Here is a 13,751-nt window from a genome sequence, read left to right as displayed (position 1 = left end):
CTCCGACAAGGCCAACGTAATTTCCAAACCACTCTTCATAAAGGGTTGGGTTTTCTCATGACTGATTAGGGTTTTGCAAAAAGTGTTTTCCGGATCCAGAATCAGGAATGCGGTCAGGATCGGTCCCAAAAGTTAATCGATTGTTCGCTGGGACGTGGGCTATATACCCACCAAATTTGGTCCAAATCTTTCTTTTAGTTTTTGAGTAATCCTGCTGACAGACAAACAAACTAACTATCATCGGTCCCAAAAGTCAATCGATTGTTCTCTGGGACTTGGTCTATCTACCCACAAAATTTGGTATAAATCTCTCTTTTAGTTTTTGAATAATCCTGCAAGCAGACAAATAACCTAACAAACGAATAAACAAACACGGGTGAAAACATACTCTCTTTGTCGAAGAGAAAACGCCCATGAAAGGAGCAGAGGCACCCCAGTGATATCAAAACGCGGTATATAGGTGCTAGACTCTGTACGATTAAGTATTATTGGTTTGTGTGTATGTGTGTGGGTGTGTGTGTGGGTGTGGGTGTGGGTGTGTGTGTTTGTGTGTGTGTGTGGGTGTGGGCGTGGGTGTGTGTGTGTGTACACACGCACACACACACAGATGTTGAAGGAATATTGATGCATGGTGTGCTTGGGCAATATGGGGGCAGAAATTTCTCACCTTTCCTTTTTCGTGTAGTATAATGTGGCTGTAGTAAAATTGCTTGGGCAGTCAGCGGACATAATTTTCACTTTTTCCTCTTCATGATGTAAGATTATGTGGCTGTAATACTAATTCCTGATGGTGTAGTATGATGTGGCAGTATTAATTATGCCTGATGTGCAGATACGGTGTGGTGACGGAGTGGACGCCCCAAGACTCCTAATGACAACTGCTAATGCCGCTGGTCTTCCCTATTACAAACTCACCTTTCTCTCCCTCGCCACTGCTTCTCCTCAGGTTAGCTCTTTCCTCTGTCCACTTTAACTTGGCTAAAAATACCATCTCTCTATCATGAATGCTGAGATGAAACAAGAGATTAACACCAGAATGTGATGCTGTTCACGAAGAGGTACTATGGAATGTTTGTAGGGCCCTAATAGTCAGTTTTCTTATTCCACCATTGAACTATGGGAAATATTGTAAGGTGCAAAAAGACGATGAGCTCCACCAAGTTGACCACCTCGGTACAAGGGGCCTTAAACTGAATAATCTTCATGAAACAAGAAAGAAACAATAAAGTACGTCATTGTAGTATAGGAGTTAGGTCTCGAGTTGCCTTTTTGGCAAGGTTGAGCAACTATGTATTATTTCTTAGCGATTTTCTAGTGATTTTTGTGCTCAGCGACTTTCTAGCGCCTTGGAGCTTGTTTAAAGACCTCTGGGAATCTGATTTTGACCAAGGCCTGGGTTACTAAGTCCAGAAAAATAAGGCAAGGGTAACCACTGGCTTTTCCCTGAGTGGTAGCATGTGAACAGTTAATCCCAGGCATCTTTTGGACCTAGACCCGAAAAGGCCACATCCGGCTGAAGTCTCTTAAGTCACTAAACCACCAGCTGTCTACCAGTTGGTCATATGGTTTACCACCAAAAGTAGTAAATGGTTTCCTGGGTTACAGGAAACCATTTAGCTTGTCTCTAAGCGCAGAGTCACCTGTAAGGCAGCACAACACCGAGTGAGTAGATCTGGAAATTATGGAATCAGGTCAGAGCGGGTCATAGGATAATGTTCTTCAGGAGGTGCGTCGTCGTGTGGTGATGGCAGCCAGGCGGCGGACGTGGCTGGTGCTGTTAGGATGTGAGGTCGCCCGCCACGCCCTCACCCTCGCCCGCGCAGCCCTCCTCGCCCTCCCCCCTGCCCTGGCTACGCCCACCATCTTCTGCGTGGTCCCTGATAACGCTGTGTCCGCCGTCAGGTTCGAGAGTGCGGTGGTTGGTGAGTGGTTCATGGTTCTTGTGCAGTGATGTATATTTGTTACTCTGAGCTTTTTTTATTTTTTTATTTTATTGTGTGTGTGTGTGTGTGTGTGTGTGTGTGTGTGTGTGTGTGTGTGTGTGTGTGTGTGTGTGTGTGTGTGTGAGTGGGTGATTTGGTGTGGCCTGTGGAATGTAACAGAGAAGTCAGGGTGCTAGATTGTTGAGTGAAAGATTAAGTAGGTTCACTCACGAGGTACTCTACATTTTTTTTTTTTTTACTTTACTTTGTTATAACCCAGTTTCATAGGAAAGTAAGACGATGATGATGATGATGATGATGATGATGATGAATGTGATTCTCGGTAAAACAACAATGGATGTTCATATATGTAGACAGATAGATAGACAGGTAAATAGATAAAAAGATAAATTGACTAGTATATGGGCAGAGAATTTAATGAAAACATGAAGTTGCACACACAAAATAGCCCGACGAGGACACCACATGTTATTATCTTTCCTCGGTGCAAATACAGTGCAGGTCGAGCGTCCAGTGGGCCTGTCCTGCACTGTGGCGGCCTACCTGCCCCTGGCCTATCACCACCTGCAGGCCGTATCCAACACCACCACGCAGGTCACCGCTTCTGTCCTTGCTACAGCCTACGTCTTCGCCCTACTTCACGTGAGCAAATTTTCGTAACTTTGTAGCTATAAAATCAAAACTGTCAGGCTGCAATGGTTATTCTCATATTTAAAAAAAAAATCATAGCCAGTTATCATAAGCAAGTAGGCTAGTTGAGCTGTCCCAACCATTAGAAGGTTCACCACGCCGTAGGGTGATGCTGTAATATATAGATAGATAGATAGATAGATAGATAGATAATTATATATTATGTATAGATGTTTTGTATTAATGTTTGTCTATGTATATGTACAGTAATTGTGTGTACATATGACAGGCCCGAGGTGAGAGAGGGAGTAACGCATGGGTGGTGCAGCCACTGCTGACGGAGGTAGTAGTGGGGGAGGTGGTGGAGGCTGCACGACACCTGGCATCATCACCTGGCGCTCACTGGCACCACCTAGCACAAGCCCTAGCACAGGTAAATAAAGCTTTGACATACTACATCCGTAGCCCATAGAAAATAGTTGCAAAGAGATATTGCTCTCTCTCTCTCTCTCTCTCTCTCTCTCTCTCTCTCTCTCTCTCTCTCTCTCTCTCTCTCTCTCTCTCTCTCATAGAAAGGTAGATAGATAGATATAGGTATAGGTAGATATGCATATGTATACATACATACACATATAAATATATATATGCATATACATGTATATATATTTATTTACACACACACACACACACACACACACACACACACACACACACACACACACACACACACACACACACACACAGTGGCCCACAAATAGCGCTGTACTAATATCTGACTTGGCCACTATCTCTGTTTTACGAGGATGGCACAGGCGGCTAATGTGAGTGTGGGTGAGGCAGCTGGAGTGGGGAATGTATAAATGATGCAGGTAGATACTGATAACGCTGACTGGGCCGTCCCCACGACACACGTAAAATAGCCGGGCGGAGTTACGTATGCACCAGAATATACATATATAGATATATATATATATATATATATATATATATATATATATATATATATATATATACATATATCGGTCCAATTTTCAACCGTCAAGGAACTACAGTTACTGGAGACCTTATGTGTCATAATGGTGTTCCTCACAATTCACCCTTAAGGTCGTAAGTTACTGTACTTTCGTAACGGTGAAGAGTTGGATTCATTTTCATGTAGTATTTGGTACACAGAAATGTTCCCCAAATTGCCTCCTGAATTTTGACTGAGTGTGTCTGGGATATCACTCGGTTATTGTATGTATGTCAGCTTAGTTATTTATAAAGACCTGCTTGCCTTTCTGTCTGCATATTTATCCATATATCTTCCTTTCTTCTTATCTGTCATTACCCAGGGTATGTGCGGCAGCGTGGTGTCCTCTAAGCTAGACCAACGCATCGTCGCCAAAGTGTTCTCGGATCACCTTACTCACAAGACCATCAGCACCTGCAGCACTACTCAACGCCGCCCTCCCTCCAGCCGTCCCCGCAGTGCCAGGATGGGCCTCAATCCCTCCTCCTCCCCCACTCACCTGATCACCCAAGTGCCTCTTAGTTCATCGTCACGGCCCTCCTCGTCACATCTCTCGCCGTCACGCACGTCAACCATAATGCTTCACTCTGTCGCTGGGAAGGATATTACGCTGGATCTGAAGAGGTCGCCCAGCGAGGCTATTGGTATGTTTTCTTTGTATTTTCCCTGTTAACGTTCACTAACCTCAGAACGTTTTATTTCAATGCGATTATATATAGCCTTCTTCAAGTCCATTGGAACAACTCCATTCATTCACGCATTCTGTCTTATTTCCCACAGACATTTCATTCCACTCTGTCCATTAAATTTTATCATCTATGCATAAATCTCAAACATTTGCAATCTAACCATCTTCAGCCACTTCATAGCATCCTTCACTTTTGTTACTGTCACATTCTCAAGCATCACAGTTGCTCTCTTTGCTTCATGCACTACCATACGCATATACAGTCAATCGTGCTATCCACCTCACTGCTCTATTAATTAGTATTCATGTTTTAATTTGATTATTATATTCACTTGTTCCTTACTTACCAGCCCTCTCCCATTCTCATCCCTCATACTTTCCCAGTTTTTCTCACTCATTCTTTTAGTTGCACCATCTTTCAATACATTTTCCCATTTTCAGAGTGATTTACATTAATTTTCTTTCAGATTCGGCAAACACATTCATCCTCTTTTTCTTGTCTAACCTTTTCATACGGTCCTCTTTCTTTCATCAGAATTTCTTTCTTGCATCTATTTTTCTTTTCTCTCACTACTTTTCTACATCTTCATTCCACCAAAGTGTTCTTTTCTTACTAGCCGACACCCTTACAACACCAAACATAATTTTAGTTTTCCCAGCAACAATTTTTATTTAGCTTTTTCATCAGACCTCTCATGCAGCCATCCAAACAATGTATTTACTTATTTCTTCCAATACTCTTAGAGCTCCAGCATCCCACCAAGCTGCTCCTTTCCTGCAAGTCGACCTCATGCAACACTAATACACATTACTGACATCCTTGACTAAACACACCTTCTGTACATTCAACAAATTCTCCGGATCCGTTTGTTCCCAGTGACTGAGCCTAACTTCTCCGCTGCCTTTTGTTCGTATTCACCGGCCAGCGACTAGATCCTCAAAGTTTCCACACTCAGACCTTCACCCTAATAATCCCTTCACCTTATCATCGTCTATCCTTCCCTAATTTTCAGTTTCTAGTACAGCATTTCGTATGGTCATATAAACTACTACACCGTCCCCTCACTACTCTCGTGGTACAGTACAGTTAATGGCTATCGGTATTCATGTACATTTCTTTATCCGGTGTATTCCTACAAGAAGAAACTGATCTTATAGGAAATCAGTTATATTTGTGGGTGGTGCACGCGGGGGAAGGAGCCTCAGGAGGATTGGTTAAGCAATATGGGCTCCGGAAACATTATCTTCACAGGGCACGCCAGAACCTAATCTAGAACCAGTACCGAATGATTCGAGCATGCACATCTTACTAACTGCATATATACTTGTGTGAAGAGGGATTGTAATTAGTTAAGCATATTATATTGTGTGTGTGTGTGTGTTTGTGTGTGTGTGCGCGCGTGTGTGTGTGTGTGTGTGTGTGTGTGTGTGTGTGTGTGTGTGTGTGTGTGTGTGTGTGTGTGTGTGTGTGTGTGTGCATTTGTCAGTGTGTGCTTCTGTGTATTTGTCAGTGTGTGCTTCTGTGTAACTAGACTAGCACATCCATCAGTCTTTCTAACTTCTTGTGTGCAGGGCATGTGTGCAAGGGTGTGGGGGGACATGAGGGAATGCTGCTTGGATTGCCAGAAGCACCCCACAGAAACCACCTCACAGCTCGGCTCCTTCACATCCTGGATGCCTTCACTCTGCCGCCCTGGGGTAAGTAATCTGAAAATCTTGTCTGGCTTTTTCTGTCTCCGCGTACAATAAGTCAAGGGCACATCAGGGTTTGTAGGAGAGAGGTTTCAGGATTTTACCAGAGGGGGTTTCCAGAACTGCATGTATGTGTTTCCCCAGGTTTACAGGCACGGCCCAAACTTCGCCTTCTTTTCCATTACGTCTGTTCTACATTTGGTCAGTTTTTTGCTATGCTCCAGTCTTCCCCAGAAACATGATCTTAAGATGCTATCTGAGGGGTCCGGGAATCGTAGCGAACTCGGGTTCTTTCATTTCGGAGATTGACGTGCTTTCTAATGCACAACCGGTGTAAAGGTACAACAGTAAGTACCTCTTTCTTTCAGGTGGCGGAGATATTCGACCTCTTGCGGCCTATTTCCAGCAGCTAGGTGCAAGAAGGAAATATTACTGCCCTTTATCCTTTCCATAGCACTTCTTCGTGACTAGCACCATATTCTAGTGTTAATCTTATGTATTAATTCAGTGTTCAATATGGAGAGATGGCAGTTTCACGTATAGTTAAAGTGAACAGAGCATAACATATATGGCATTTTTGCGTTTCCAGTGGAGGTACCGTGCTGGGCAGTGTCAGGCTTGGCGAGTCGGGTGAAGTCAGCTCTGGGAGGTGCGCTGGGTCAGGTGGCAGGTCAGGTGGTGCGAGAGGTAACCCCGGAGACCCAGGCGTGGCAGCTGGAGGTTCAGGTCTGGGACGACACGCAGGACCAGGCCAGACAAGAGCTGGTGCGGCTGCAGAAGGTTTGTTGTTGAGGAGAAGCAGGAGTTCGTGATCTCGCTGACAGCTCGTATTAGTGTGTGTGTGTGTGTGTGTGTGTGTGTGTGTGTGTGTGTGTGTGTGTGTGAGTGTGAGTGTTATGTCACCCTGTACTACCCCTGGCTGAAAGGAAGTTGTAGTCAGGACTGCACACCGAATCAAAATCTGACGTTTAGAATTAAGGTGGTAGTTTGAAGCTTTGCCATACTGCGCGAGAAAGAAAAAGAAGAAAAAGGCTTAGGATTGTTGCCCGTCGACTGTACAAGGTTCTTTATGGCAGTCACGTTTCTACCAAATTACACAATTTCCCAAGAATACAACATGCAACAGTCGAATTAACATCCCGGACCCCGTCTGTCATGGTGAATGAAACAGCAACATAAAGGAAACAGTTTTTATCCAAGAGTGTGACCGGCCTTGAAATCGAATTTAAGTTTTTGCAGTTGCGTGCTGGACCTCCTAACCATTACCCGGTCGGCTTCAGTAATAAGTAGTTCGCTATGACGCAGTATCGAACAGTCTAAATTAAATAAGTATATACAGGTATATATATATATATATATATATATATATATATATATATATATATATATATATATATATATATATATATATATATATATATATATATAAACACCTCGAATTAACAACATACCTTTATGCGATGTATAACCCTGGCTATATTTTCTTATTGGTATAGGGGTAGTGGGTAGGCAAAACTATGGCTCACAGGTGTACAGTTGTGGAAACAAACTCTGATCAATTTTCCTGAAATAATTAACGAGGCAGTGAACAATTACTTCCGAAACCCAGTGACAGGATCTTCGGATCCTAACAAACTTTTCACAATTTTATGTAAGAGTTCCCTTATTGTTCGACTGAAAAGTGGAACGATATTGTTTTCCACAACTGTACATCAAGGCTTCAAAAATACTTACGGGGCCATATTTGTGAATCTTTAGGAAGTTGAGAGGAGCAGCATCCAGCCAGCCCGAGGTCTGATGATACTCGGCCGCGTCGTGCACAGGTTCCTTCTGCGCCCCGACCCCTCAAGGTAAGGTTGGTGGCGTACACAAAAGAGAGAAGAGGGCCTGGGCTTCCCCCCCCCCCCTCCCCATCCTTTTTTTATTTTTTATTTTAGCTTTGCCATATTTTCTGCAGGTCCGTCTAAAGGGGGAGAAAAGATGGCCGTAATATTTACTACTTTCTTACATTCTTGCCACTTTTGGACGGTTTTATTAAGCTTCGGGGAGATTTTGCACTAGAGGCCTTCATAAACTCCTCTACTACTACAGAACTCTTCCTAAACTGAGTAAAATTGTCTATAGTAGAAAGAATGAAATTAAAAGTGCGTCAGCGGAGTGAAGGAGTTAACCCCTTTAAATCCGTTGACATAGTTTTGTATGTTAGTATTGCTATCTCCAGAGGATTTTATTTAATATATGAGAGACCTCTAGTACTGAAAGGGTTAAAGAAGGCTATATTTAACCTCTAGAGTTCGAAAAGTCTCTCATTGTGAACAAAATCGTTTAGATACAGCACGAAATATAAGACAAAATATTTAATCAAACAGAAGTAGTTAAACCCGAGATGGCAAAGGGGAAGACAAACCCCAGTCCCTGTTAAGTCATACGTAACATCCGTGCTAAGTAGTATGTATGTTTAGCTCCTCTGCCTCTCTGACGAATCCGCTTTGTAAGGCAACATGGAAGCTAAGCCCATATCATGCTCTCACTTGTATCATTCATGACCGTCAGTAATTTGGGGGTTTGGCTTACCTCGTGCGAGCTCAGATTTAAAAGTATTGACCCATTGGCTTTTGCTAATGGACAGTTACTACTCACCCCGCAATAAGCAAGCAAAACCAATGAAAGGAATAGTGCTTTCTTGTATGAATATGACCCTACTGCTGAAGCTTTGTCATATGTGGATAAAGATATACATGATCCCCTCCCCATCCCCCTCCTTTACGAAATGCTGGATCCCGCCCTCGTTTTACTAAATACTGTATCCCACCTCCCCCTCCACTAAATGTTGGATTCCCCTCTTCCTTTAATAAATACTGGACCCTTCCCTCCACTTTCTCTACAAAATGGGGATTCTCATCTCCCCCGTTTCTTTAATGATGGGTCCCTTCCACCCCTCCCCTCACTAAATAATGGATACCACCCTCACTTCCATAGTAGATGGTTGATCTCTCCTTCCCCTACTTTATTAAATCATGGATCCCTCCCTCCCCTCCTTTACTACATGACTGATTCCTACCTCCCCAACCTTTTCTAAATGACGGATACCTCCCTCCCCTCGTGTGCTGAATTACTGTTCTTTCCCTCCCCTCCTTTACTGACTTACTGCTCTCTCCCTCCTCTCCTTTACTAACTGACTGCACTCTCCCTCCCCTTATTTACTAACTGACTGCTCTCTCCCTTTCCTCCTTTACTAGCTGACTGCTATCTCCCTTTCCTCCTTTACTAGCTGACTGCTCTCTCCCTTCCCTCCTTTGCTAATTGGTGGATCCCATCCTCCCCTCTTTTACTAAATAACTGCTCCCTCCCTTAACACCTTTACTAAAACCAAGACCCTTTAGCAAATGGTGGATCTTCCTCCCTTCCTTTACTAAAATTTGGATCCGATCCTCGAGGAAGACGAGCAACATAACTAGCAACAGGTAACAAGAACTATTGTCAAGATCAGATAGTGCATGTCTCACAGTACCATCTTGTAAGGATCTGGCCCTACTGCTAAAGCTTTATCGTAAGTGCGTAGAGAAATATTGGAACCCTCAGCCCTCCATTCACTAGACGCTAATCCGCCCCTCAAGATTTACAAGAAGAGGAGTGAACATAACTACTGAAAGAACTAAGCTGTTCAAGGTATACGGTGTCTTGTATATATTTGATCCCAAGGCTTCGTCAGTACTTAGAGGAACACTGCACTCCTCACCACCCCTCCTCTTGTACAAATTACTGGATCTCCCCTTCAAGGTGGACGAGCAGTGGAGACGAGCCGGACGAGGAGGAGGAGGAGAGGGCAATGAGGATGAACCTAGCGAGTGTGGGACGGGTGAGGAGAGTGGTGGAGGGCGTGGCACAGCTGGCACAGGAGCTGAAAGGACGACATGCACAGCTCCTCTCATGGGTGGGTATATCTTTTTATCTGGAGTGGAGGGGTTTATACTGTATCCTGGATGATGTACAGATACTATTATGCGGATCACGTTAATGTTTCTTGGATGAAAATATAAAGATGAATTTGTGTTTCTTTGATGAAAAAGATGAACGTGTGTTACATTGAAAATATAAGGATGAATGTACGTTTCTTTGATGGAAATATAGTGTTTAATGTCCTAGAGACTTATAGAGTCGTTATGTCTGAGGGCATCAGGAGCAAAATAGGCACAGCGCAATAAAAATAAAATGCAGTAAAGCGTAACTGACCTTCTCATGGTCAGAACAGCTTTAGTAGTCCATTCCAGCAAACACCAGCCGATTTAGTCAGTTAACACTGAGTCATCGGAGCCTGAGTTCAACTTTTAGATACTCGTAATGGAGACAACCATAATTCTGGACCCAGTCTAGTGGCATATCAAAGCATGAAAGATGATGGTATTATTTGATAAAAGTATTTTTTTTTTTTTTTTTTTACAGTGCAAGTCTTGTTTCCGGCAGACAAAAAGCGTTTTTTGTAAGAAAGTGGTATTATGCATGGTAAGTCTTTGTACCACCACTACATAATTATATGATTCCAGATAATCACGTTGCTAACACTAGAGCAAACAATACATCGTTTTTCTCCTTATTTTCAACATTTTTACTTCCAGTACTGATCAGTGTATTCACAGTCAGTATCTAAGCCCAAGAGGACCATAGAATATACGGAACTTGCTGCAGTAGAAAATATTCAGATGAATATTCTTAGCCTATGTGTCTTATTTTAGTGACTCAATTGACTATAACACTAGACAGGTTTTCAGTAGTATTGACACTGACAGATTAAGCAACGGAGTCTCTTTCGACATTTTGAATTTTCTTCTTGTTTGCGCTACTAATTTGATTTTGGTCATATCGGAGCTATGCTTACTCTGCTTCTAGCATTATGGTGTCTCAGGTCCGTTGAGATGCACTACATTATACTTCATCGTCTAGTGTTATAACATCCGCAAACTTCTCTGATTATGGATAAAACACTGGAAAAGTTAAACCACTATAAAAACTTTGTAATTTTAAGTGACACAACACTAGTAATACCCATACTCGTATATCACTAGACTAAGAGCCTGATCACAATGAGGTCGAAATCTGACATATTCTGACAAATTATCCGATCGTGCAGGCTGGGATGAAAGCTGAACAATGAGCATCCCGTTTCACTGGCCTGTATTTTGGGCATTCTACTTCTCACTGCCACCCACATTATGTCTGGCATTAAGAAACGGAATGTCCAGAACGTGGAGTACTGAAACGAGGTGCTCTTCTGCCAAATTTTACCCCAGCCTACACGATCGGACAGTATGTATCAGGCTATATCCAGTTCCGACCTCAATGTGGCGAGACCCTAAGAGTGACAAGATAAAAATACTAGAATATAAGTGAGTCCTGATTTTCCACAGGCGGAGGCTGAGTCCCCCCCTTCAGTGGTAAGGCTGGGTCTGCTGGCCTTTCCTGGGTGGTACCTGACACGACTTCGACAGGCTGTGTGTACTCGCGCCCACTGGCTCCTTCAGGGTTCCCTCATCCACGCCACGCCCACCACCACGCCACCACGCACCAGTGAACGCCCCGCACAGGTGCAGTTGTGTTCAGAAGTTCCTTTTACGTTTGAGATGAAGGGTTTGTCAGACATTTCACCTCCTCTCCTTCTCCTTCTTAGAAGCTAAGAGAGGTTTTATGTGTGTTTCCACCCATGGGTGATAATGTTCGATGCAGTGCGTTAAATAAAAAAAATTACAAACTTGCCCGAAGTGTATTGTAGACACTGGATTAGTCGGTGAACTTTTCTCCCTGACTTCACACTCCATCAAGTACAAAGACACTAGACGCGGGATCATCACGGCCCTAATATGAAGTATTGCTGTACTCCACAGTTGTTCGACTCGTTTCCAAAAATCGTCAGTGCGTAACTGACGGATAACCTGGTTCCTAGCGATGCTCTCCAGCATCTGAAGATTTATCGCGCAGGCGGGGTCTGATACTATCAGGAATGTGCAAGTGGCTTGTGATGTCGCAAGAGCATCAATTTGTTATGGCCTTAAGGATCGTATAACAATAAGAATATTACTATTCTGACTAAAATATGTCATAAACAAGCAATATATGACAACCCAACGAAAGCAAATTTACCATCGCGTGGTAAAATACATACTATGTTGCAATAGCCATCATCTGTGATGTCAGCTTAGTTTGTGCCAAGTGTGCACTGATACTTTTTTGGTCGAGTGTTCAGAAACGTAAACTATTAGTCTTTGTCGATATGAAGAGAATGCTAGAGTAACGCCACAGTCTGACCAGAGAAAAGAGGTTGTTGGAGGCCATTCAGCTAGATGTACTACGACTTAGGGAAACTCACAACTTTTGTAAAGTCTTACACATTACTGTGTCATTCACTTTACCACGGTCTTGTGAAATCATTTGTATCTCTTAACATCAGCACGATAGGGTTTTGTTTGATACAACAGTAAAAGTAGTGGCGATTACTGTGTAAGGATGGCGCAGATTAAAATGACTTCCCTTACTGACGGTATTGGGACGCGCTTACCAAAACACCCGCAAAGCCCGGCTTCAAACATACAGACTAAAAGATATTCAATATTTAAGTGCAAAGCGACAGACAAAGCCTATCAGCCTTGATGGATACAGAGGGATAACTTAAGTAGCAGTGTAGTCTTATTATTATTTTGAGACTGTTCGGTACCATTCAAGAAAATACATTGGACTTACAAAAATCCATGACTTATCATATATTACACGGTGTGCACCATGTGTACCACAGACTTTTGATTTCGGGTGTACTTTACAGGGACGTCCATATACAGCAGTCCTACTCTGCTGGGTGATTTCTCGTGTGCTGTGGAGGTGGGTCAGTAAGCATGATCAATGTCAACCCTGCATCATTTATTCGTTATTTACTCCCACTGTTTTATCCACACCAGCACCAGCAGACTGAACCGCCCCTGCAACACATAAATAAACATCCAGTGGGTTTCTAGTGCAGGGATATTTACGGACCACCCTGTATGTTCCCAATATTATCCCATTTACACGTCTGGGGTTCATATATCAGATAATTCAGCCTTAATTACATCTTAATAACCACTCTGGCAAGATCTCATTCGGTTCGGACGCGGCCTCCAGTGTGTAAATGGGTCACCCTACTTATCTTTTTGACTCCCACACATACGCAGTGTAGGCTACCCTTCTGCTTTTTATTTTTGTTCACGTACTCCCTAACCCAGAATGTGGAATCAATCAAGGTTAACAGAAATTTGCGGTTTATTAACTGGGAATACTGGCACATCAATCGACATCTTTCATCCAGTAATTGTACCATCGTCCACACACCACACCACAAGTCATCACATCACAACGCAGTCACACATGTCACACAACACCACAGCACAGTCACACATTACACCACACCACAGCACAGTACAGTCACACAGCACACCACACTACAACATTCACACATCACACAACACTACAACATTAACACACCACACCAAAACGTAGTCAGACATCACACCACACCACAACAGTCACGCACCACACCACACCACAACACAATCACGTCACAAAACAGTCACCTACCACACCACTGTCACACCACACCACAGCCACACCACACCACACCACAGTCAAACCACACCAAACCACACCACACCACACCATACAAAAACACAACACAGTCACACATCGAAACACACCACAGTCTCGCCAAACTCCACCGTCTTACCTAATCTAACATCCCACTTTCCATTCCAACATATGCCTCTTA

At 43.2% G+C, this 13,751-nt stretch overlaps 1 protein-coding gene across 1 annotated transcript in view; it reads left to right on the top strand.

The window, feature by feature from the left end:
* The window catches only part of LOC145414909 (uncharacterized), a 129,492-nt gene that overhangs the window by 114,590 nt on the left and 1,151 nt on the right, over positions 1-13,751 (top strand). The window contains exons 84-93 of the mRNA XM_080284325.1: positions 833-946; positions 1,724-1,922; positions 2,440-2,585; positions 2,863-3,006; positions 3,908-4,229; positions 5,846-5,971; positions 6,555-6,745; positions 7,724-7,815; positions 9,746-9,899; positions 11,371-11,547. Coding sequence (XP_080140451.1) covers positions 833-946; positions 1,724-1,922; positions 2,440-2,585; positions 2,863-3,006; positions 3,908-4,229; positions 5,846-5,971; positions 6,555-6,745; positions 7,724-7,815; positions 9,746-9,899; positions 11,371-11,547 — 1,665 coding nt within the window. The remainder of the gene's footprint in view (positions 1-832; positions 947-1,723; positions 1,923-2,439; positions 2,586-2,862; positions 3,007-3,907; positions 4,230-5,845; positions 5,972-6,554; positions 6,746-7,723; positions 7,816-9,745; positions 9,900-11,370; positions 11,548-13,751) is intronic.

Source organism: Coenobita brevimanus, chromosome 101 (assembly GCF_032717465.1).
Source record: "Coenobita brevimanus isolate Jiangsu-jjx chromosome 101, ASM3271746v2, whole genome shotgun sequence".
NCBI lineage: Eukaryota > Metazoa > Arthropoda > Malacostraca > Decapoda > Coenobitidae > Coenobita > Coenobita brevimanus.
Note: the sequence above shows the minus strand (reverse complement) of the source record. Positions and strands in the feature narration are given on the sequence as shown.